The 24432-nt window shown below is 51.1% G+C and overlaps 2 protein-coding genes across 6 annotated transcripts in view; one reads left to right on the top strand and one right to left on the bottom strand.

The window, feature by feature from the left end:
- Nucleotides 1-22104, top strand: part of Lhx6 (LIM homeobox 6) — a 22785-nt gene extending 681 nt beyond the window's left edge. Inside the window, exons 2-10 of one of the 5 annotated variants that reach the window (XM_075986028.1) lie at nucleotides 1050-1121; nucleotides 1500-1682; nucleotides 2044-2165; nucleotides 10064-10284; nucleotides 12664-12764; nucleotides 12965-13060; nucleotides 13238-13412; nucleotides 16620-16723; nucleotides 20088-22104. In XM_075986028.1, the coding sequence (XP_075842143.1) occupies nucleotides 1050-1121; nucleotides 1500-1682; nucleotides 2044-2165; nucleotides 10064-10284; nucleotides 12664-12764; nucleotides 12965-13060; nucleotides 13238-13412; nucleotides 16620-16723; nucleotides 20088-20108 (1095 nt within the window). In that variant the 3' untranslated portion in view covers nucleotides 20109-22104. Of the gene's footprint in view, nucleotides 1-195; nucleotides 247-969; nucleotides 1122-1499; nucleotides 1683-2043; nucleotides 2166-10063; nucleotides 10285-12663; nucleotides 12765-12964; nucleotides 13061-13237; nucleotides 13413-16619; nucleotides 16724-20087 lie in introns of those variants that run through there. The other 4 variants (XM_075986030.1, XM_075986032.1, XM_075986029.1 and 1 more) reach the window with 4 other exon arrangements.
- A 2110-nt stretch (nucleotides 22105-24214) lies between these two features.
- Nucleotides 24215-24432, bottom strand: part of Morn5 (MORN repeat containing 5) — a 35147-nt gene continuing 34929 nt past the window's right edge. The window contains exon 5 of the mRNA XM_075984617.1: nucleotides 24215-24294. Within this exon, the coding sequence (XP_075840732.1) occupies nucleotides 24215-24294 (80 nt within the window). The remainder of the gene's footprint in view (nucleotides 24295-24432) is intronic.

Genomic DNA, 24432 nt, shown 5'->3' with positions numbered 1-24432 from the left:
GGTGAGCCCGAGGAGTGTGTGCCTGCGAGTGTGAGAGCGCGCGAGCGGGTGCGGGGGGGGGGGGGGTCGCGGAAAGCGGGAACACATTATGCAAATGTTGGAGGAATTTCTCAAAAAGCGATTTAGCAAAGACATAGGCGAATCAAGAGGAGGCGAGGCCAGTATTGTCCGTCTGAATAGGCGCTGATAGCGCCGATGCGCCAGGGGTTGTGCCGGCGCAACGCTGAGAATCCCGACGCCCGGCCGGTCCCGGGCGCTCCGAGAGTCTGGAGGGTTCTCTTTCATCCTCCAGGAGGCCGCTCTTTTCTCTTTTTTGGCCTCATTTCATTTGCCGATCTCGCCCTCTTTGGCTCCAGGCTTCCCTTGGACTGGCCCTTCCAAAGGCGTTTGAATCGGTGTCAATATCCCCGCTTCAATTTCGCGGCGCGCGTCGGGCGGGAGGGCGGATGCTCCCAGTGCTCTGGGTTTTATTTTTCTCAACCACCACCACTACCACCACCACCCCCATCTCCTTTTTATTTTCTTTCTTTCTCTCTTTTCTCCTTTTTGCATTTTGTGCCTAGAGTAGGAGAAGGGAGGGGTGAAGGGAGAAAAAAATTCGATTTTTAATTACTACCATTAAAAAATCAAATTTGCAATTCTTTGGGCGGCCTGATGGATCTCACTGATTGACAGTTGGAATTGACACTCTGGCTACCTCTTATCTTGGGCATTCACGACAATTTCTAATTGCAGGTAGTTTGTGTGTGTGCGTGTGTTTTTTTCCCCCCTCAGAGGCTTGGATTGCAAAGGAACTAAGCGATTACTTCAAGAGCCACGGGTTAAGTGCAGGGAGAGGGGGAGAGAGAGGGAAAAAACCCAATCCAAATTCAAATTGCTTCATTAGAGAGACACCGCTTTTGTGGGGAAGGGCTTTAAATGCCCACTACAAAGTTAGGACTCATTGTTCGCCGCCGGTTTATATAACAGGCGCGGGGAGGCGCTGGGCTCTGACAGCTCCGAGCCAGTTCATCAGCCGCCGTCGCCTGCATTCCCTCCCCCTCCCCCAGGTGATGGCCCAGCCAGGGTCCGGCTGCAAAGCGACCACCCGCTGTCTTGAAGGGACCGCGCCGCCTGCCATGGTGAGTCCTTTCGGCTCTGCTTTCGGCCCTGAGTTCCCCCAAGAACACAGGCCAGGGCATCTCTGGCTCAGCCTTCTGGCTATCAACCTATACCCCTGCGCTGGAGAATTGCCGATAGGAGCCGCCTCTCTTTGAACCTTGCTTTTTCTGGCCTGGAATGTGGTCTTGGGCTACTTTCTGCACCCAGGATACACTGTGTTAAAAGTTGGGGGACGCCCCTTCTTCTCCAATAGGTCCTTTCATTCTTGTCCTCCAGCCTAGGGCGAGACATCCCTGGCACATTTCGTTGCCAGTTGGTGCGCAAGGGAACCAGATTTGTCTTTACGGCAACTCTGGGTGTCCGACTTAGCGCGCTTCGCTTCCTCTTTCCCATTTTAGGCTCAGTCAGACACCGAGGCCCTGGCAGGCGCTCTCGACAAGGACGAAGGTCGAGCCTCCCCGTGTACGCCCAGCACACCGTCTGTCTGCTCTCCACCTTCTGCCGCCTCTTCCGTACCGTCTGCAGGCAAGAATATCTGCTCCAGTTGCGGTCTCGAGATTCTGGACCGGTATCTGCTGAAGGTGAGTCAGGATAGGTGTTGCCTGCACGTCGGCGAGTGTGAGCTGCAGCAAAGTCCTGGGGACCGTAGGGAAGCAACGCCCTTGCCAGGTCCATTTTATTTGGCGTCCTAGTTCAGCAGCTGATGGATTGCGCAGCTTTGGTCAAGTGTGGGAGGTCTCCTTTTGCCCTGCGTTTCAACTAGAAAATAGAGTGTTTTTCAATTTCCTTGAGCCTCAGTATTATAGAAGAAAACTAGGCAAGCCATACGCCCCTTCTGAGCTTCGGTGTCTCTCTCTGTAAATGAGGCTGGGGAGGCTGGGGGCGGGAGTGAAAGAGGCCCGCGCTGAGCCGACCCCCCCTCCACCTCCGCCCCCTCCCCAGGTCAACAACCTCATCTGGCACGTGCGGTGCCTCGAGTGCTCCGTGTGTCGCACATCGCTGAGGCAGCAGAATAGCTGCTACATCAAGAACAAGGAAATCTACTGCAAGATGGACTACTTCAGGTAGGCTGAGGCGGTTGGGCCAGGAAGTGCTGGTGCACGCAGGTCTAGCACAGGCGTATCTAGGCTACTAGTGTGGCCTGTGTTCTCCGATTCCTGAGCACTGCCGTCCCGAGCGCACTACGTGGCTCGGGGCCCTGGCCCAGCCCTCCTGCTCTGCACGTCTGCTTAAACAGAAGGCTCCAGATAAAGAACCGGTACTAGCACGAATTCGGGTGGGCGATCTGCCTCGGGTTCCTGCAGTCTGACGGACCCCGGTCGTGGTTCTGGCTCGGTCTGTGGTCTTTTCAGATTCTCGGGTTCCAGTTGTGATTTGTCGAGCTTTGACGTCCGTGGTTCTGGCCGGGATGGGTCCGGCTCTTAGCCGCCATCCGTCTGCATCTCCAGTTTTAGTTACAACTTGAAAGCAAGTTGTGCCGTGGCCTGTCCTGGGAGGGATCCTAAGTTAGGCTCGGGACTCTTGTTTTAGCTTTGCTTGGCTCTCGGTTTAGGGCTCATATCTGCTCCAGCCCCAAGCGCCAACGCCACATCTCCAACGCTAGCCCAGCTCCTTGGCACTTAATCTTAGGCACCAACCTCGATATCTGCCTCTGCCTCAACTTATGCGGTGATCGCTTTTTGAATCTGGGTCATGACTAGGTCCCAGACTCCTGTTCCCTCCACTGCTCAGCCATCGTTTCTGTCCAGGCTTCAGCCCTGCCTAGGTTTAGGTTCTAGCTCTGGGCCCCCAGACCCGCTCTCGCTTTCAGAGCGCGGCGTTACATTCTACCTGGCTACACTCTGTGCTGCTGCGGTACCGAAAGCATGTTCCCTAGCGGCTTATGATCCATCGTTGCTGGTTGCGTGGTCCCGCAGGGCCTTGACCTTTCAAACTCTTGCAGGCCCCTAGTTTGTAGGCACACAGCAGGCGCCTGCTGACCGGGCCACGGGGTCGAGGTCAAGGCAGTGCCCAGGGGCACGACGAAGGATTTGCCAGATCTAGGCAGGAAGTAGAGAATCTGCTGGAGAATGATGTGGAATTGGTTCTTCGGAGCAATGCCTTCTTTCAAATGCTTTCCGGAAGTGGATAAAGCTGCCCTATCATATACATTCCCCTACACACAGACACACAGACACACACACACACACACACACACACACACCCTTCTCTTTCAAGAGAAGTCCTGCCTGATTCAATCTTCCAGGGAGGACCTCGGTTCCAGAAAGCTTATAAGTCAGGGAATGTGGTGGGTGGCCACCCTCAGACTCTTTGAACCTCCAGGGACCTGGAAAGAAGTCCTTGAACCTAGGGGGAAGTTAGCAGCACGTGGGACTGCAGTTCTCCAAGAAACCAGGAGAAGCAGCCTTTTTCTTCATGTTGTGGGTGGGGGTGCTCTGCCTGCCTGTCCTTCAGGGAGTCTATACGGTCTGGAATCTGCAGTGGTGCTGAAGACATGTCATTGAGCAGGGTCAGGGCATATGGACAGTGGGTATGTTCCGTTACAGGAAAACGTGTGCCTTGCTATTTGCAAGTGAGCCATGAGAGCATAGGTCCTGCGTGTGACTATGGAAACTTTGTGCGTGCCCGGCCCCCCGTGGTTTGCAAGGTGCTCAGGACAGGGGACACATCTGGATGGGGATGTGGGAGGGTAAGTTGGGGTAAGAGGATTGGGACTTCATTCTCCCCCAGGGGTAAAGGTGGGTGTGAAGACAGAGCTTTCAGCCGACCACTGCTGTGCATGTATGCCTTGTGTGGTGTGGAACAAAAGGATGAGCTCCTCTGTCTGATGTTTTATTGATTTAGTTTAGACAGAAAATGTATATTACAGCTGTTTTTTAGTCACTTTCTGCTCTAGGCCTAACTCCTATTAGGGAGAGGGGAGACAACTGTTTTGGATCCCTTTGAACAAGTCAGCTACCAGGGAGCTCAAGAACCCACCAAGCCAGTGTCTAGGCCTTGCATTATAGAATAATGGCTGGGCAGGTGCCTTCTTCTGGCTGTTCTGATGACAAGGGCAGGGATAATCTTACCAACCTTATCCTGTGTCGGAATTCCTTCCCATTTTCTACATGCTGAGACTCCTTGGGTGTCATGCTCGCCAAAAGTTTGAAGGACTCGCCAAAACTAGGCTCTTGATCCCATCATTTATAGCCCCCACCAATCCCTGTTCCACTGCATTGGGGTGGTGGATGGCATGCACAGCCAAGCTGAGCAGAGGCAGGAGATAGAGCTCTGTGAGGCTAATTATGACCTTGGGCAAGCCACAGCCTCTCTGCTCTGTTCCTTTCCTAAGATGGTCTCCTGAACCAAGGAGGCCACCAAGAGGGAGCAGTCTCCATAAAGGCTCATGAATGGCAGTGAATATGAATGCTTCAGTTATAGCCATTATGGCCATTGGCAGGCTGGGTGCCAGTCTTGAACCTGTGTTGGCATTTCCCCAGCCTGTCCAGCTGGGCCATTTCTGGGAAGAGGTTCTGACTGATATCCCTTTTCCAATGACAGGCGATCTCAAAACAAAACCAGATCCTAAGTTAAGAAAATAGTGTGAATAAAGCTCACTTTGCCCAAAAGCGAGGGTAGAGCTGGGAATTTTCAGATCCCTTATCTCCCTGCCAAGTCTCCATACAGGCACAAGTCATCTCTGGCAGCCTCACCAGTAACACAAATAATAAAACCCACGACAGGGAGAGAGAAGGCTGTAGAGCACCAGGCAAAGACTATTGTCTGCCTGAGCAGCAACATAGACTCTTCCCAGAGGGTTGAATAATGGTGTGTGGGAGGCAGAATTCCCGCTCAAGAACTGGGGCTAAGAGAAGGCCAGGCATGCTCCAGGCCTCTGCTTCCTGAACCAGGGTCAAGGGTCTGATGGGGTGTGGACTGAAGTATTCTGCCAAAGGGAGGCAAGAGCTTCCAACAGGGCAGAGGAGATCGGTGAGAAAGAGCATGCCCAGGGTCCCAAGGAGTGGACACTTTGGGCTCCCAAGAGTGTCTAGCCTCTGACCTTGTCCCCACAAAAGGGTTTTATCCCAGATTCTATCTCCTCTCTTCCCCTTCCCTAACATTATCTTGTAGATTTTTCTTCAGGTTCCATTGGCAGAGTGGGGTGTTGATGGCTCAGAAATTAGACAGAGGTCGGGAAGAAACTCCAAGTTCAGCAGGGAGGGAAGTTGCAAAGCATGGGGGGAATTGGGGAGTCGACTGCTGGTTTGGACTTATTTCACTTGTGGGGGGCAGTTGGTTTCCCCCATGATGTGCCCTTGGCCAGGTTTCTGGAGATTTTGGCCTCAGTTTTTCTTCTCCAGAGAACTCACCAGCCATTGTGAGTTCAACTTGATTCTCCACCTCCCTGCTACTCTTGGCAAGAAGTGGCTGAAATGTAAAATCACCAACAAGGAAGTGAGGAAGTGGGGTTTGCTTTCATTTCTGTACTTTTTTGGTGGGGGGCTTGAAACTACCCCCAATGCATGTGTTCCCCCTACACACACACACACACACACACACACACATACACGAACTGAAGAAGATTTTGGTGTATGTGTGTGTGGAGGGGGTCTCACATTCCTTTTTTGGAGGATTCATTTTTCCATTACCATCAACAAACACACCCCAGAGCAGCTCAGTGTGCCTACCTGCAACTGTTGCCCCACGGTCTGCTTGCCCTCGGAGTGCCTGTGGTCTCCTAGAACATTGTGCCCATTAAAGGCAAAGAAGACCAGTGTGCTAGGAGAAAAGCCCAGGGTCGCCCAATGATTGGGAGCACACAGTGAGGCTACCTAACCTCTTATCTGTATTCTGTATCTCATTTAATCACGTGATCCACCCGGTATGATACATTATGAGAGCGGAAACTAAAGCTCTGAGGAATAAGATAGGCTCACTAATAAGTGGTAATGCTCAGATTAAGCACCATAGCCACCTGGCTCTAAAACTTCTACCTCTAAGTGTCCCTATGTCTCTTCTACAGTCAAGATACAGCTGCCACTTTCTGCAATTGTAAGGAACATAGAACGGCAAAGACCTCTCTCTGCTATCTCCCTGATTCTCATCAATTTTCCCGATTCACATAAAGAGCACCCACTATATGCTTGTATGGCCCCAGGGGCAGAACAGAAGTAATCTTTTCAGAAGTTGGTAACTAGCAACTTTCCTGAGACCAAGGACCCTGGCCCTTATCCCTTTTCTCTTTGACAATGGGAATGGGAAACAGAGAGTTATAGGGATGCTGCTGAGAGCCTTAGCGATCCAGGGCTAACTGAAGTTCCTATTCTCTGCTTGGCTTACAACTCTTGGTTGGGGGTGGGGGGTGGGGGGAGGCAGTCTTCTCTGGCTTTCCACCTTGACTCGAAGAAGCTCTGTCTCTGGACTTCAGCCCCTTTCCTCAAAGCTAGGGTCCCAGGGGAGGCTAAGAGCCTGGACTCCAGCCCCTCACCACGTGCAGAGAGGCCCAGCAGCAACCAGCTGTTGGGGGACAGATGTTGGGGGGGGGGGATGGAGCGAGCTGGGAAAGAAGGAGCCTCGGGCCAGGACCTCCAGTCAGGCTTAGGCTGCTGTTTAACCTTTTAATTGCTGGTTCTACAACCCTTTTCTTTTTAAGGGTTTTGATAGAAAGGACAGGAGGGGAGGGAAGAAGGGCTTCACTTCCAATCCTCCCTGTTCACCTCGAGAAATCTATGGCTTTCTGTCTTGAACGTCTAAAACTCAAAATAAGTGATCTCTAGTTTCTTTCCGTCTTAAATGTAAGAGACCCCACCCTGAGCTTCGTTTCCCCACGTAGAAACGAGCAATTTAGTAGGTGGGGAAAGGAATTCCAAAGGGCTCGGGTTTTTTTTTAGAGGCTCCTTCACCCAACAAATATTATGAGCATCTTCAATGTGTCCAGGGGAAGTAGGTCTAGAAAACTGGAAAATGAGTCTGACCTGGTCAAGGGTGCAGTTCCGCCTACAAAACCGGCTAACCGGATTTCTGCTTTCCACTGTGGGGAGAGGGCTTGTTGGTATTCCTCTGTCCGGCACCTCTCCATCCTCAAAGCTCGTCAGGTCCTTTCCGTCTCCGAGTCCCCGCGCTGGAACTCTGGTGGAGACGCGCAAAAAATTGAGATCTCACAGCGTGGGTGGGGGTGTCAGTAGAATCATCCCCCAAACCCTTAGGCAACCCCTCCACAGCTCCCAAGCATCCCTTTCTTGAAGTTTCGTTGTCTTTGCCGCTGACGCTGATTTTCGCTGCTTCCGGAATAGAAGGCTGGATTCTCTCTCGAAAGCCTGTCGGGCAGAAATTTGTAGGTTTGTCAGACTTGGATCGTAGCTTCCCGTCGTTCTTTCTTGGGGAGACTTTGTATCTCGGGACACAATGCATCTAAACACAGCCACCATTTCTCCATGCATCTAATTGGAGGAGGATGGTTTGGTTGACTGGGCCAATTTGTGGCGCTTCAGTTTAGGGCTGAAGACAGCATTTGAAGTTCTGTGCAGAGGGTGTGAATGTTGCTGGCGAGTGGATTACTGGCGGCACTTACCCTGGAGCGAGGGGCTGGGGGTACTATGACCTATCTCGGTAGGCACCAAAGCCGGTGAGTCCCGGGGAGACTGGGACCAGGATCCCATGGAGTCAAGTGTGGGGATCGCGTGTGCTGGGTGCAGAGAACCACAGCCAAAGGCTGCTGCTCGGATTGCCAGCCCTTCCCTACTCTGCCTTTCCTCCATCTCCCATTGGCACTTCTCAGAATTTCCTTCAGGACTGGGCCAGCATTAGACCAAGGTCAATACTGTCCCTCTCTGGGATGCCAGGTGTCCTTATTTCCATTCCTGCTGCTCCTAAGTCCTTCAGCACCGCGAGAGGACCTCAGCTGCCACCATGAACTCTGTGTTGTGTGGAATAAGTCAACTGCGGTTTTTGAATCTCTGACTCCAGGGGTGATAATAAGTTTTGGAGTCTGTAGTTCACTGGTTCCAGCAAAGATGATGGGGTGCACTGAGCTGGGAGGGGTGTGCTTAACAGGAAGCAAAAGCTCTGGGAAAGGCTGGTTGTTCCATCATCCCAAAGTACAAACAATAAAGCCTGCCTCCCACGGGTGGCCAGAAAGCGGTTTCATTGGGGCTACCACCAGCAGGACTCGGGGTAGGATATTGGCAAAGTCTATTTTCTGAGGGATTAGGAATAGAGACTACAAACTGTTCTAGACTCCCCACAAAGAAGCCATGATTTCTGGGGTCACGAAAAGCAGCTACTTGGGTAGGGTAGGTGTTTGATTAGGCAAAGGGCTGAAGCTCAGCCTGAGCAAACCTAGAGGCGTGGGCAGGGTCTCTGGACTCCCTTTGTACCAGAGATTAATGTTGTGGAGTTTGTGAGAGAGTCCGAGGTGATGAATACGCTGCATTCCAGCATTTCCAGCAGCCAATAACTTGAATTTGTCAAAACAGGCAATACCACGGTGTGACTGGAGTGAATTGTGCTGGGCTGTTTATCCACACACAGCAGTGTGAGTGTGCTTTCCAGAGGAAAGGTGCTGGCCTTGGAGACAGAAACACAAATCCTTTGGGTATTCTTAACCCATCTCCAAGAATGCCAAGGACAGAAGGGGCAAGCCAAAGATCCAGACACTTAAAGAACAGCGTGATCAGTGCTGGTGGTGTGAGCAACTGGTGGTAGGCTCTGGGGGAAGGAATAACCTGCAAAGGCCTGGGGCTGGGAAGGGTGGAGAGAACAAGAAAGGACTGAAAATGAGCTTCAACTGTGGCTTGTTCAGGGTGGGAGATACTGAAGATTAGGAAAGAGGTGGCCCAAGGAGGATGTGGTCTGTTGGGTTTTGTAAATCCAAAGCATCTTGGACTAGACCCCAAGGATAGCATGGAGCCACCAGAGACTTTAAAAGCAGGTCAGGGGCCAAGATTCTGTGTTCATGCTAAAATGTTAGCTGCCGACTTCATTGTGGATGATACATTGTCACCAATCCTGGAAAGTAGGAGCCGAGTGCAGATGGGGCAGAGAGAGGAGCCTGATGGGGACCAGGCCAGGAAAGACAGCAGTGGGGAGGGGTGAGAATGTAAGGGTCTGATATCCACGCTGGAGGGCTGGGTGATTGCTGGTCCTGCTTCCTGGATAAGAGTGTGCACCGGAGGAGACAGGCTTAAGCAGGTAGCACTTCAAGGGACTCCCAGCCTGGGATCCAGGCTGTAGCAGCCTAAAAGCCCCCATGAAAATAGCAGAGAAAGGAGGGGAAGTGACAAACAGACATGCAGAATGAAAAGAAGACATAAGGGACAAGGGAACATTTGATCTAGACTTTTTTTTTTCCAATTAGTATTAGGATGCCATGGGCTCCAGAGTTCAGGACTGCTTGGGTTTACTGCAAGGCACTAAGCTCATAGTAGCAGTCATTGCTATGGTCATCTTCATAGCTCAGATCAAGGAAAATAAGAAGTAAAAGCAATTCAATGATCTGTGGGGTCTCAGAGTCAGTGAGGGCATGCAGATGTATCCTGAGGAAAGCTTCCTCTTTGGAGTCAAGCCTGCTAGGGTCCCTGTCCTTGTGTGGTGTGTGACTCAGCCTGTCCTAGGTCCTAGATTCCTGATCTCTTCCTCTGCAAAATGAGAACTGAGACTAAACTCTGTGAAGCATTAGAATCTTGCAAGGCAGGCAATGCTCAAAACTTTCCCTGTTTTGTACTGTAGGGTTTTCCTAACACGCATAGAATATCATAATGAACACATATACAAACGTTAAGTGATTGTTGAGAATATTTGAGAGATTCAGTAAAGCAAGAAGAAAATAAAAATCTCGCTCTCAATCACTTCTTGATGGGACTTGGATGCACGGGAGTAAAGGATTCAAGTGTAGGGTAATCGCCACGTGAACCCAGGGCAGTGAGTGCCCTGAGAGTTAGAGTGGGAGACTTTCTGAACTTTGTCCCCCTTTGTCCCACAGCCGATTTGGAACCAAGTGCGCCCGGTGTGGCAGACAAATCTATGCCAGTGACTGGGTGCGGCGGGCGCGCGGCAACGCCTACCACCTGGCCTGCTTCGCCTGCTTCTCCTGCAAGCGTCAGCTGTCCACCGGGGAGGAATTCGGCCTGGTTGAGGAGAAGGTGCTTTGCCGCATCCATTACGACACCATGATTGAGAACCTCAAGAGGGCCGCGGAGAACGGTACCCAACCCGTCCTACCCAGCACCTACTCCCAGCCTTTTCCCACCATCCCTAGCACCTAGGTATGGTCCGCACAGTTGTACCCGCTGAGCGGTCCTTGAAATATCTGAAAGTGGATTGGGGGGCGGGCTCGGGGAGGTTACACGTGGAGCATGCGCTCTGGCTCCATTTGTGTGGTCTCTACTGGTCCTTGCACGCAGCAGCCTACAAGCGCATTGGCCTGTGGAGCACCCTACCCCACCTGCCAGCTATCTGGGCAGTCCTTTCCACGTCCTTATGGGTCACACGAAGCCAGAGGCTAAGGGTGGCTCATCCTGGATCAGGGGTTCTGAATATAAAGGTTTCAAAGACAGGGCTCCACCATACAATGCCAACAGCTGAGGTTTTCCTTTTTCTCTAAGGGATTTTTCCTGCCCTACATTTGTGCAAGATATCTAGATGATGGTCTAGAATGTTCCTTGAATCTCCTCTGGCTCTGACATTATGACCTTTCTAAGACAGATATCTCAGGATCAGGGTGAAAATCTTCCAGCATGCCAGGGGGGTTGGGATGATGTATAAGGGGAGGTGGGGGACCCTAGTGGATCTGTGGGCAGAGGCAGCATAGTTCTGCTCTCAAATGTGGCTGGCTGTGTTAAGTCCTTACAACACTTTTAGGAGCTTTGTGCTATCTGTAGCTAGGAAAGAGGCAGAGGTTATTTACGTCTAGAAGGTCTGCTAGAGCCCTAAAGTCCAGTGTTTTAACTATCATAACATAGCACACTACACTATGATACTTCATCCCTATGCTCCAGAACCCCTTCAACAGCCAGGAGACTCCTGAGATGTGCTTGTCTCTGTTTCATTTTTCCCATCTAAAAAAATAGGCACAGTAGCCCTTAAGCTGACTGATTTTCTTGGGATATTAATATTGCACAGCTCCTCTCAAGGAACATGGACCTCCCTACATCAATGTCTGGGTACCAGTGGAGGGCTAGTCAGGGACCAGCAGTTCCTGGCCATGGCCTCACCAAAGGTCATCACTTTCTCCTGCTGGGATCAGTAGCTAAATGGGGAACAACTGAACTTGGGACACATTGAAGTTTCCTGTAGTGCTGGACAAGTAGGCAGTGGAGCTGGGTTGGAAACTCGGGAGTCAGAGTTTCCTCTACACCATGGTTAATCAGTAAACCACAGGCTCCTTTCACTCCTGGACCACCCAGGGCCACCCTTAGTCATGGTCTGCCGATGACATCCTATGCGGGACAGCTTGAACACGGGGCTTCTGGTCACCCACCATCAGCATTAGCCATCGCTTTTAAACAAAACAACACCCACATTCATTACAGAAAAATGAGGAGAAAAATGAGGAGAAAGTTAAGAAAACTTTGAGATGTCGTTACTCCCTGTTTACATTCCCAGTTTGTTCTTTGTACATATAGTTTTTCCCTTCTGCATAGTTCTTTCCCCCATTAAAGTGTTACAACAAACTGTGAGCAGAGGTTATCCCTGAGTGGCAGAGTCACTGGTAACTTTCCCCTTCTCAGTGCTTGCCAGAGTTTTGGGCTTTTGATAAGAACAGTGTATTATTTTTGTATTCAGAAAAATGAAGTATTAAAATGAGAATATATCTGCTGGTTTACAATCATAGCTGCAAAAGTTCTATAAAACAGACAGTACCTAAGATATGTTCTAGTTAGTAAACCATACTTTGGAGAAGGTAAAATGTAATTCTTTTAAATACTTCAAAAGTTGCTGGGGGTGGTGGCAGACACTCCCAGCACTCTGGAGGCAGAGGCAGGTGGATCTACATGAGTTAGTGACCAGCCTGGTCTAAGGAGAGTTCCAGGACAGCCAGGGCTACACAGAGAAACTCTGCCTCCAAACACCAATAATAATAATAATAAATAAATGAAATAAATAAATAAAGAAAAGAAAAAGGCACTGAAATACCGAAAGTAAAAAGTCCCCACAGTGAAACTCTTGGAGGTAGGCCACTGGAACTACTGGAACCTTCTCACCTCTTTCCTTCCCATTGTTTCTGTGAAATTGGGATTATAGCTTCTGCAACTGCATGCTTTTGTTTTTATCTCCACCTTGGTTTCCCTCCAGCTTACCTAGGAGGGACGATAGGGTCAGACAGGCTCCAGATCTGAGATAGAGAATCTGGGGTTCCCACCCAGGAGCTTTCTTCTTTCTGAGCCTTAGTTTCCTCTCTTTAAAAAAAAAGGCTATAGTATTGAGAAGAGCTCTAGGCTGGGGACTATGATCTTGGGATCCCAGCTCCCAGCCACCTCGCTCCTGACCCTTCCAGGGACAAGCTCCCCCCCACCCGGTCCTTTCCAGGCTGCCACTAGAAGAGATGGGGACGCGTGGTCAGCCGCTTCTGTCGCCCCCCAGGGAACGGTCTCACGTTGGAGGGGGCAGTGCCCTCGGAACAGGACAGTCAGCCCAAGCCGGCCAAGCGCGCGCGGACGTCTTTCACCGCAGAGCAATTGCAGGTAAGCAACCCCGACCCTTCCGCTAGCCCGGAGACGAGTGGGCGGGGCCTCGGAGTGGGCGTGGCTGTGTGGGACTGGTGACTCCACCGCCTCCTGCGGGGACCCGCGGGAGGCCGCGCGGGCAGAACTGCCTGGGGCGTGGCCTCGGGCCCCGAGCCTCTGATTGGGCGGAGGTCTCAGGGCCCTCGTGTGCTCCGCAGGTTATGCAGGCTCAGTTCGCGCAGGACAACAACCCCGACGCGCAGACGCTGCAGAAGCTGGCGGACATGACGGGCCTCAGCCGCAGGGTCATCCAGGTGGGGCTCCAGGGTCTCGGCCTTTAGGTCTGGGGCGGGCCTCGGGGCGAGCGCTGGAGCTCGTAGCGGAGGGTCGCGGGTGCACGTGGCCGACCCTCTCCAGTGTGGCCTAGGTCCCCTGGCGGCACGGCTGACCCTTTTCCGCGATTGCTGAGACTGCGGAGGCTGTCGTTCCAGGTGTGGTTTCAGAACTGCCGAGCGCGTCATAAAAAACATACACCGCAGCACCCGGTGCCGCCCTCAGGGGCGCCCCCATCCCGCCTCCCCTCCGCCCTGTCCGACGACATCCACTACTCTCCGTTCAGCAGCCCCGAAAGGGCGCGAATGGTCACCCTGCACGGCTACATCGAGAGTAAGTGATAGCGATTCTGGGGCCGCCGGGCCTATGGGGAAGGGGACGCTGAGAAGTGCTCCTCGGTTTTTTGGCGGGTTGGGGGGTATCTGAAGACTAGTGGATAAAGATTTGGGGGTGGTGTCAATTTCCCGCTCTTCTTTAGTGGGTCTGGCCCTTGGTAGAGGGAGCAAATAGCAAAACTTCAAGCAGCCACTGTGTATGTGCGTGGGATGGGGCAGGACAGCCTATAGGAAAGATGCCAGGTGGGAGTGTGTGGATGCTGGAGCCAGAGGAGCATTGCTGAGCTCCGAAGGATGGGCTAGACTTAGGGGAATTCAAAGTGGGCAAACCCTGGCTCAAAGGGCATCCTGGCATGGGCGTATTTGGGGAGCAGAGGCCAGGATGGCATGATCACCCAGGGCTGTGAGGCCTTTGGACAAGTCGCAGACTCTCCTCCAACCCTTCCGTTTCCTCATCTGTGAACTAGAATAGCGATACTGCCTGTCAAGGATATTGAGAATTTAGTGACATGGGCATCCATCAAATGTGTACTCTGAGTGCCTCCTGTGTTCTTAGCACTGAGATAGAAGAGTCAGTAAGTAGGTCAGAATTGCACTGCTCCTGGGACTCACATTCCAGTGACGAGGGACAAATATCTCCATCCCAGTCTGACCCTCTCTTCCTCCTCCCTCCTTCCTGGAGTCCATGTGGGCAGGATAGCAAGTGGTCCCAATAAGGACAGTAAGGGTAGGATGTGGGTGGGCGGTGAGCACTAGAGGGTGGGTGGGTCATGGCGAAACGATCTTGAAGCTGGAACCTGAATGAGTGAAGGTATGGACTGGATTTCTGAGAGCCAAGCAGTCACTGAGAGCCAAGTGAATCTGCTACTGAGCAGGTGCTTATTACAGAGTCTCTTTCCCTTTGGGGTCGTTTCCTCAAGCTGGGTATGACCAAAAAAAAGTCATACACACGCATACTCTCAAGCAGTCATCTGTGAACTCCAACTAAAGGGGAAAAGACGGGACCAAACTCTTGCTTAGAGAGCACCTGCCTTGTGCCCGAGGCGATGCCTTCCGAGGCTCTGAACATCATTGGTCATTATTCCATTACACAGACTAGGAAACCAAAGGGGCTACTGTTAAGTTCCAGGAACTCGAATGACTGAGTGTGGACTGTGGCATTGTAACTGCCTGGGATCGAGCTACGAAGCTCCTTCCTAGCTTGGGGACACTGGGCAAATTTTTTTAGCTTCCTGGATTGCTAGACAGTTTCCTCATTCGTTAAAACTGGGGCAGGGAGTAGCCCCCCTCAGAGCCGTACTGTGGGCAACACGGAGATAACTGACTTAACGGCCCCATTTAGCACGTACAGGCTGTGCATCAGCTGCTTTGGGATGCAAGGGGCAGAGCCCTCTATGCTGTGCCAGGCTGCCAGCTGGCACTGTCTCTAGACAGTTCCATTTCTGAACCTTCTCACCAGGAGGGACACTTTCTCCCTTTTGTTTCTAAACAATGACTTAATGTCCAGCCTGAATAACACCTATTAAACACTTGCTGAAGGTGCCAAAGACTAGGGACTCTCTTGGCAGCCAGCTAACACTTGGTGTAGAGCGGTAATGGGTCTAGGTGACTTCTGTCGGGAGTGGATCAGGACTCTGTTCATGTATTCTGCTGATCAAGCCTAGATTTGTCTTTGATTCTAGAGGAGTCAGGACATGCGCACCTCTGCTGCGTGAACCTAGCCGTTTGCTTTGCCGTGAACTGAAGACAAGAAGTCTTGGGTTTTCTAAAATGTTAAGGCTGTGAACTTAGAGAGTTTAGAAGTGGACCCAAGCCCTTCCATTGACAGTCAACTAATTTCAGTGCTTAGAATCTAATTTAAATAATTAAAAAAAAAACCGTTGGAACCAGATTCCAGAAAATGTACAGACACAGTTATTTGAGTAATTTGAAGCTGTTCAGAAATGTTTTGTAAGAATTAAATAGGATTGCCTTACCCTGCAGAGGAGAGAATGGTGTCTCAGGCACAGCAACTTGGCCCAACTGACTTATTGCTTGCAAGCGTCTGTTTAGGCATCATTGTGAGCAGGCAGGGCAGTCTGCAGAAGAGACAGGCAAATGAATGCTTAGCTATAGTGGTAAGCAGGCCGAAATGCGTGCGAGATTTGGAACAGAACCAATAATAAACTTTTCTCAAGAGTTTTAGATGTTGGAATAGGGTACGGAAGTTCATTCAACCAACATTTAAAGAGTACCTCGCAGGCATTGGGGAGATCACTCAGCAGTTAATGGTATTGGCTGCTCTTTAGGAGGATGAGGGTACCAGCTGGAGAGATGGCTCAGAATTTGATCACTGGCTGATCTTCCAGAGGACCCTAGTTTAGTTTCCCAGCACCCACAGGGCAACTCACAACTGTCTGTACCTCCAAGATCTGACACCCTTGCACAGACATACTTACAGGCAAAACACCAATGCAGATAAAATAAAAATAAAATTTTTAAAAAGAGGATAAGGGTTTGATTTCCAAAACTCACATAGCAGCTCAGTACTGTCTGTAACTCCAGTTCCTCCATGGGCACAAGCACATGCAAATAGTGCACAGACATACATGCAGGCCAGGCACCCATATGCATAAGCTGAAATAAGAAGAGTGCCTTGTGAATTCTATGCTCCATCCTAGGTACCTGAAAGCCAGTAAGGTCAGGTGTGCATGGGGGATGTCATAGAGCTTGCATTCTAGTTGATGAAGAGACAGTACTAAAAAAAAACAATGAAATTATATGTAAGTTGGGTGACTAGGGCTAGTCAAGAAAAAATAAAAAAGAAGGACGGGCCTGTTTGTTGGGCTGCAGTTATAAGCAGAGCGGTGAGGACAGGATCTCCTAGGAGGCAGTTCATAACCTGCCCTTGTTGATGCTCTGGAAATCAGAATGTGTGGGTGAGGATCTGAATAGATGGGTACATCCTCTTTGCAGGAGGGCCTCCGGACATTCGTATAGGAATGTTGACATTCCAGTGAGCTGGGCTGTAGCACAGGATAGAGTCCTACACATACATAGCATTGCAGCCGACTCATTTGAGACTGTTCCCAGAGCCCTTCAGGTGGCAAGCCACAAAGCTAGAGCCCTGGGTTAATGATCAGGCGTCAGCTTTCTGAGCACACAACAGGTGGGGATCCTGTGTGGTGCCTGGGGAATGGGCTCCAAGGCATCCTCTCGTCCACAGGTCAGGTACAGTGCGGGCAGGTGCACTGCCGACTGCCTTACACCGCGCCCCCTGTCCACCTCAAAGCCGATATGGATGGGCCGCTCTCCAACCGGGGTGAGAAGGTAAATGGAGCCTGGCTGTTTCTGGTGGGTCAGAGCCTTCCTGCTGGGAATGGGTTTCTGGCAGTATTCCCTGTGACTGAATGGGTACCATGTCGTGCTGTGGCAGATCACTCAGGCCCCCAGTGTGTCCCCAAGGCAGTCATCAGAGCAGCTTGTTGTGTGTTTCATGTGCTTGACTTCTCTGAAGTTGTCCTTGTAGCCCTGTCCCACCCACTGGCAGCGAAACCATCTTACTTACCTACTCTGAATTTACTCATGCTTGGAGGTTCTGGAGAGGGTTTCTGTCCTACACCGTTCCACTTCCTGTTTCGTATCCCTTTTTTCTATTCACTTCTGCGTGTTGGCAGTACCTAGTTGTCTAGGGCCGGTGGAAGCTCATTCCCCCTGGGAATGACAGGTGAAAGTAGCTAGGTCTACTTTAGATGTAACCAGCAGTGGGTAGGAACGTCGTCTCTAATAGTGAGTCCTTAAGGCCGTTATCCCCAAGCAGCTCCTTATTTCAGCGCTCCCAGGAAGAGAAGCCCACATGTGACCCAGGGTCCACTGGCAGGGCCTTCTCTGTAGTAGCGAAGCTTTGGTCACTCCAGGATTAATACTGAATTTAGTAAAGGGTACACAGATGTCGCTCAGTCTCATGGCTTGGTTTAATCTTGTCCACAGGTGACAGTAGCTAGGTCTACTTTAGATGTAACCAGCAGTGGGTAGGAACGTCGTCTCTAATAGTTGGTCCTCAGGCCGTTATCCCCAAGCAGCTCCTTATTTCAGACGTGGAGAGCCAGAGGCTCAGAGCCTGGATGAGGGGAAAGTGTTGAGAAACAAAGCCCTAAGGATGCTAGGTGGGGACCTTGGACTTTAGCAGGGATCTGGGTGATGGTGGTCCTCAGTGGAACTGGGTAGGGTGATCACGGGGGAAGCAGGAAGCTCTTGGTGTGCCTGGGAATCCCAGAGGCGGCTTGGGAAGGTGCTGATCTTCAAACCAGGGGGAATGAGCGCTGGAGGCCAAGCATGAGTGGTGCTTGGGGAAGAGAACACTCCTGAGGAAAGGTCTTCCTCACTGCTTTCTGAAACCTGCTGTGCACAGGGCTTCCTAGGAGGTGGGCGCCATGGGGCAGGGGTTGGAGGGTGGGGGTCCAGATGGCCCAGCAGGGCAGTATAGTAGCATTGCATGAGACTGTGGTGAGCAAGCTCCAGGAGGATGAGAGCTGCTGACTGTGGAGCCTAGCACTCTGTACCTTTATAAGGTTAGCACTTTATAACCTTGAGGTTAGCACTTTATACTGGCTGACATCTCCCAGCTGCCTTTGGTGTGGGCATGGCCTTCTCTTTTTCTTTCTCTTTGGTGTTTTGTTTTTGTTTTTTGAGACAGAGTTTCTTTGTGTAGCCTTGGTTGTTCTGGCGCTCACTCCATAGACCAGGCTGGCCTTGAACTAATTCACAGAGACCCGCTTGACTCTGCCTCCTGAGTGCTGACTTGAAGCTGGACTCGACACTGGGACTGCACAGGGAGAGCACATAACCTCTGCCCTCAAGGGCTTTGTGGTATAGATAGGTTTTGGGCAGTTACATTGTAGGGTGATGGAGCAGACAGAATGGGGACAAACGTGACCCCAGAAGATTCAGAAGAGGGAGTGACAAGCTCAAGGGGAGAGGCAGGGAAGAGAAGGGCATCCATGTCAAAAGAGCAGCTGGTCCAAAGGCATGGAGAAGACAGAGCTAGAAGGACCGCTGATGTGTGGTTGAGGCCCAGGAAGGTAGGGGAACTGGTAGAGGCCCAGTCCCTGGAGTGAAGGGTTTGAGTCAGGAGCTGCAGCGGTGCACAGGGTTGAGCTCAGAGGAAAGCCTTTGTTTCTCATATGCTGAGCTGAGCTGTGGTTGTGTCTGGTTCAGTTTGAAAGATGAGCCAGGCTGGGTGATGGCAGCTTGGCTCTAGGTTCTTGGCCTCTGGGTTTGTTTGTTGAGCCAGAATCCCTCGCTCTGGGCTGTGTCCCCAGTTTTGTAGCCAGAAGCTCTGTGGCACAGTGTGTGTCCTTCCTTCATGACCTATTACCCTCTTGCTGTCAGGCCTGCTTGCCAGCTCCTGAGCACCTCTGCTAGCCACAGCTGCTCATGCATGTGCGTGCAGTCTGCCGGCTACACATGTAGGGCGGGACAGACGACAATTTTAGCTTTCTCCCAAGTCCTTCTGGGAAACCTCTGAGGATACCAGAGTCTCCTTGGTGCTGGTTCACTTGTTCACACTAGTGCTGGCAGCCAGGCAGTGTGGTGCACGCCTTTAATCCCAGCACTTGGGAGGCAGAGGCAGGTGGATGTATGTGAGCTCAAGACCAACGTGGTCTACAGAGAGAGTTCCAGGATAGCCAGGGCTGCAAAGAGAAACCTTGTCTTGAAAAATAAAAGCCAAAAAAGAAAGAAAAAAAAAGAAGGACTAATGCTGTCCTGGCCAGCCCTGATCATTGGAGCACCGTGGAGCTTCCTATGTCCACGACAACATCATTTGGCCCCACATACCTGTTAAGTTCCGAGAACTACATTTCTTCCTGGTCATATACCCTGATCCCATAGCTCTAGCATGTAGAATGGTCTTAGAAGTCAGGGTTGGTTGGCCTCCATCAGGTGGAAGGAATGCAACCTGCAGAGAAAGGTCTGACCAGAGTTATTTCCTAATAGGAGCTCAAAGCCAGGGGTCTGAAGTTTAGGCCCAGAGGAATGCTTTGTCCGGGGCTGGGTGAAGCAGAGTATGACCTTCTGAAGTCAGGTGACCCAGAGTCCCAGATCAGAAGTACAATTAGCTTCTTGTGACTTGCGTTTCTGCCTCTGCTAAATGGGGCTCTAATCGTTTCTGCCATCCTACGATGTAGAACATCCGTAGAAACGGGAGGCAGTGTGTATGAAGAGCCCACACAGGTGCCTGGTGCACAGAAGGTACTCAGCAGCTCTTGCTTATCAACATCTTCTCAGTGCTCCCCTACATGTGGGAGATATGGATGCCTGAAACTGTGACATGATAAGGCTCAATTCATAATTGGGCAAGTCAGAGATTAATAAAATGGCAAATAATAGAACAGTCACAATATGCTGTGTATCTGTGCTGCTTTGTTCCTGAGGTCCAGAGAAGAGCACACAGTGGCTCTCCGCTGCTGCTCTTGTTCAAGAGACTTTGCCATCCTGACTTACACATGAGGAAACGGGCTAGGAGAAGGGAAGTGAGCTGCCCAAGGTCTCACAGGAAGTAAATTGAGGGATGGGGTTTAAGGTTAGGTCTTAGCTCTGGAACCCCACCATTGTTCTCCAGGCCTTGAGGTCCCCTGTGCTGCTTGGTGGGAAACGCACCAGCTCAGCCACTTGTGTTGCCCTTCTCTTGCAGGTCATCCTTTTTCAGTATTAACGCTACCGGCACTTGCGCATCTGTCCATGGGCACCGCACAGCTGCCCCTCAGCCGCTGAGATCAGCATCCAGCTGTGGCCAGGGATCCACATCTGCATACACTCTCACCCACTGCCATCCTGCCCTCTGCCAGTGGTCACCCCAGCCCAGGCCCGGTCTTTCCCTCCCCTGCCAAGAACCAGAACCCACCAGGAACAGCAGAGACCCTCTCTGAGAAGGCAGGTTCCCAGAAATGTGGCATCAGCATGAAAACAAGCAGCCTGCCCTTCCTCATCAAACAGGAATCATCGCTAACGTCAACTGATCCCAGCAGCAATGGCAAACTGAGTCGCGAGTCACCAACAGTCTCCTACTTCACAGGTTTTCTTCGCCCCACATTGGCCTTTATTTACTACTTTCTTAGAACCATCTCTGAATTCTGAATAGCCAACAACCCCCAACATTATATACTCTGTTGCTTTTGTCTGGAAAACTCTACAGTGTTTGTGGGATGTCCCCAAAGAAAAGCTATGTTCTAATTTTATCATTTCCATCTGTCTGGTTATGTCAAGTTAACTCAGAAAAAGAAGAGATCCTGACCAACCCTGAGAGGCCCAGTAGGGCGGAGATGGAGGCCTGCCCAGATGAAGAGGCAGAGGGGCAGGCAGGGGTGGATGCCAGAGAACATCCCCCATTGGCATGGAGGAGTGGGACTGGGTACACTGGACTTGGTGGGGTGCTAACCGTTTCAGCTACCCAGCAGGAGTCAAGGCAAGGATGTGTACCATCTGCATAGTGACACTGCTGAATGTTTGGGTGGGCTGGCATCAGGGACCCTTGTAGACCACTTCTCAGTCCTGAGAGGAGGGCCTGAGCCAGTCTTCTCTGGGGGTGGGGTGGGGTGGGAACAGAACCCAGTGAAATGGTGGTCCAAATATTAGTTCTGATTCATGCTGGAGTGAAGAGAGGTGCCCATGGCCTCAGTGAGTAGCCAAGCCCAGGATTTCAGCCGGCACCTCTGCAATTTCCCCAGCAACTCTGAGCAGAGCCAGCTCCACCCATGCTCCACCCATTCCTGAGAGCAGAGGCCAATTCCAACTAAAGGCCTCAGGGTACACAGGGCCCCTTCTGTTTTCAGGGGGTGCCCATTTGTCCCACACTTATCCTGTGATTACAGAAGCACTTGGTGGGCTGATGCACTTCTCACATGAGGCTGCTAGCGGCGTGTTTTCGCCAGAGTCCTCCTCCTTGCTTTGAGAAGGAGACTCCAGGACAGGGAAGGCAAGTTTCTAGAATGAATGCAGTTGCTGTCCTTACTTCACCCATGACAGACATCGCTAATCTATCACAGCACTCTATCTCACGGAGTCTGGATAAGGTTTCAGAATCCCCATGCTTGAAATTAGCACTTGATGAGAAGCACTGTGCTATTTGCTGTGGGACCTGGAGGAGGGTTAGGCATGGGTGCCGCCCCGGAAGGGAACTTTCATCATTTCCCTTCCAAAACTGTCAGCTGACTGAGGACAAAGAGAAAGCACCTCCCAGAATGCTGTGAGCGTGGTTCAGTTCGGAACTCCGGCAGTAGCCTGAGCCAGGCACTGACTCAAGCAGGAGGAACCTGGCCTGATCTGGCTTTGGGGAACCCAGATCTTTCCTCTGATTTTGCTCCTAATGATCAAAACCCCAATTGCAACCATGTGGGAAGTGGCCAGCTGAACCCAGGTCACTCGTCCCCACTCTGCCTTGAGCCTTCCCCCGGGGTCTAATTTTTGTGTGGATCACGTGGCAGTAGCATGTTGCAGTTCAGATGTCTCCACTACCCTGTTCAGAACAGCCTGGGAATGTACAGGCCGACAAGGCTATTTATTTAAATACACACAGAAAAGGGGGGAACACACAAACGGAAAAAATAGTAAGCACTTTTTTTGTAAACCAATGTCTGTTTTGTTACATACCTTTCATGTCGTGCTTTGTAAATGTCTTATTTGTGTAATAAATAAAGTTAATGCAAGTAGAAGTGCTGGCACTTAAATCCAGAATATGATGGGATTCCATTTCTTTCTTGCTCTTCGGTTAAGGACTTAGGTCTGAGCTGCCGGATGGCGCCATAGCCCAGGCAGTGGAATGTGCTGAGGGACGGTGACGGGGTTTCTTCTCTAACACTGTGTCATCCCGTGGATTGACTGCTTTGTGGGAAGCCAGGCTGGTTGTTGACCTCTGTTCTGCTCTCTGAATGCCAACCGTCTGCTGTGTTCTGTGCTGCTCTGCCTCAGAGAAACCTCAGTCTGGCCAGTGCTGTCCACAGACATTCCTCTCATATGCTGGGGAACTGAGGGGAGGCATTTGAGCTGGATCCAATCCAGTAAGATACACGGAATAGGTGAAATGGGAAAGTGTTGGGGAGGGCACGGAAGAAGAGTGACAGGGATCCTCTGGGGAAGGATCCAATATGATGGCTCCAGCTTGAGCACAAGACTGACTCATGATGGCTTAGTCAGGCTCTAGGGCTACCACATATGCTGGACAGTGGTCTGGTGGTTGTCGGATTCATTCCTCTGGAAAATCTTGTTCAAGTCAAAGCCCCAGGCGTAGAGACTCAAGCTGCCTATAGGGTATGGATGCTTTCCTTACCTCCTGGAGCCCTTGTGAGACAGGGTCTCTTGCTGAATGTGGAGCTCATCGATTTGGCTAGAGCCGCTGGCCAGCAAGCCTCAGGATCCTCCTGTCTCCATGTCCCCAACACTGGAATGACAGGCACATACTACTGTGCCTGGTGTTTTACTTGGGTCCTAGGGACCACAACTAAGGTGCTCGTGACTGTGTGGCAGCTGAACCATCTCCTCAACCCTTTATCCCAACTCAACCCTCCTCAACCCTCTATGCCCAACATTATTTCTGCCTCTCCAGTCTGTTTTAAATTCTATTTGGATATGACGGAAAGTATACACTTTGTCTGTGTACACGAATATGTATGTTTCTTTGCTAAGTGTACCTTCTGTTTTGAAGACCCAGCTTGAGAACTACTGATGGAGCCCCGCCTTATTAGTTTTCTAGGGTGTAGCAAAAGCCTTAGAAGGAAGAGATGACTTCCTCAGGTCTACTGCATGGTGCAGCTAGCTTGAGGGGACTGAAACCTCCCTTGACTGGTGGCTCTCCTCCAGGTCCACTCTGAATTCCTAGTTTGAGGTTTTTTTTTTTCTCTGAAGATCTCAGAAATCTATCCCTAACCTGATCTCTCTTCTGTCTCCACAGGGTAGCTTGGGTAAAGCAGCGATCATAACCTGGGGTCCGAAGGGGGGTCTCCTCCATGGACTAGTCATGCAAACATAGAGGATGCTTGGGGCCTTTACCATTCCCTCTTCTGCACAGCTAACAAATGTGATCTCTGGGGTGATGATGTGCACAGCGCACAGATTTACTTTTCTATCTGTTTTTTATATTGGTCCTCACTGTGTAATCTGGGTTGGCTCTTGCATGTGTGGTCCTTCTGCCTTACTCATCAAGTGCTACGATACAGTAGCACAGATTGCGATTTCAGGTCAGCATTGAACCCCGCCAGGTGTCACCTCTCCAACTGTCTCCCTGGAGTCACTGTGGTGTTCTGTTGTTTTGAGCATTCTTTTAACTGTTTTATAGATGCTGGAAGCTGAGGCTCAAAGAACTGACCTGCCCAGAGTTGCATGGTGCGTGGCTGTGACAGAACTGAGATTTGAATCCTGTATAGATGCCAAAGCACCTTGTGGATCCAGTGCCCAGAGGGAAAGGCGGTCCTGGGGGAAGGTGCCACCGCTGAGATGAGATCTAGTGAGTCACCAGCCAGTCACATTTCTCTGAGCCACAGATTCCCCATCTGCAGAAGGGAGGTTTTTACCCCCTTAGCTGCTCATTCAGTTAGAAATATGGCAGAAGATGAAGGTTCTTGAACGTTCCATGTATAAGAAGTAATTGGGAATGCAATATCCATATATTCTGACAGGCTTGGGCCCAGTGCTACCAAGGTGATACTGAAGCAGGTAAAATGGGGGTGTCTTCTAAAGCCCTCACCCTCGGGATCATTCAGTGCAGAAAACCTTTATTCTGAAACTCAAGCCAAAGCTAGAACGGCAGCCTTGCGTGGGTAGAGGGAATCACAGCTTGGGTTTCTCTGCGGGCTTCTCTGCCCAGCCCTTGCGGCAGGTCCTGACGATCCACTCATGTTCATCATCATCTGTAGGGAGAGAAGACAGTTAGACCTGTACTCACTAGGACCCTCAGGCCCGGCCCTGGGAGACCCCCAGGTGGGATCTTGGGGCCTGGGTGCCTTCCAGCACCAACTGTTGACCCAGGTGTTTAGCTCTGAATGGCT

The sequence above is a fragment of the Microtus pennsylvanicus genome, chromosome 9, assembly GCF_037038515.1.
Source record: "Microtus pennsylvanicus isolate mMicPen1 chromosome 9, mMicPen1.hap1, whole genome shotgun sequence".
Lineage (NCBI taxonomy): Eukaryota > Metazoa > Chordata > Mammalia > Rodentia > Cricetidae > Microtus > Microtus pennsylvanicus.
This window is presented reverse-complemented; position numbering and strand designations above follow the sequence as displayed.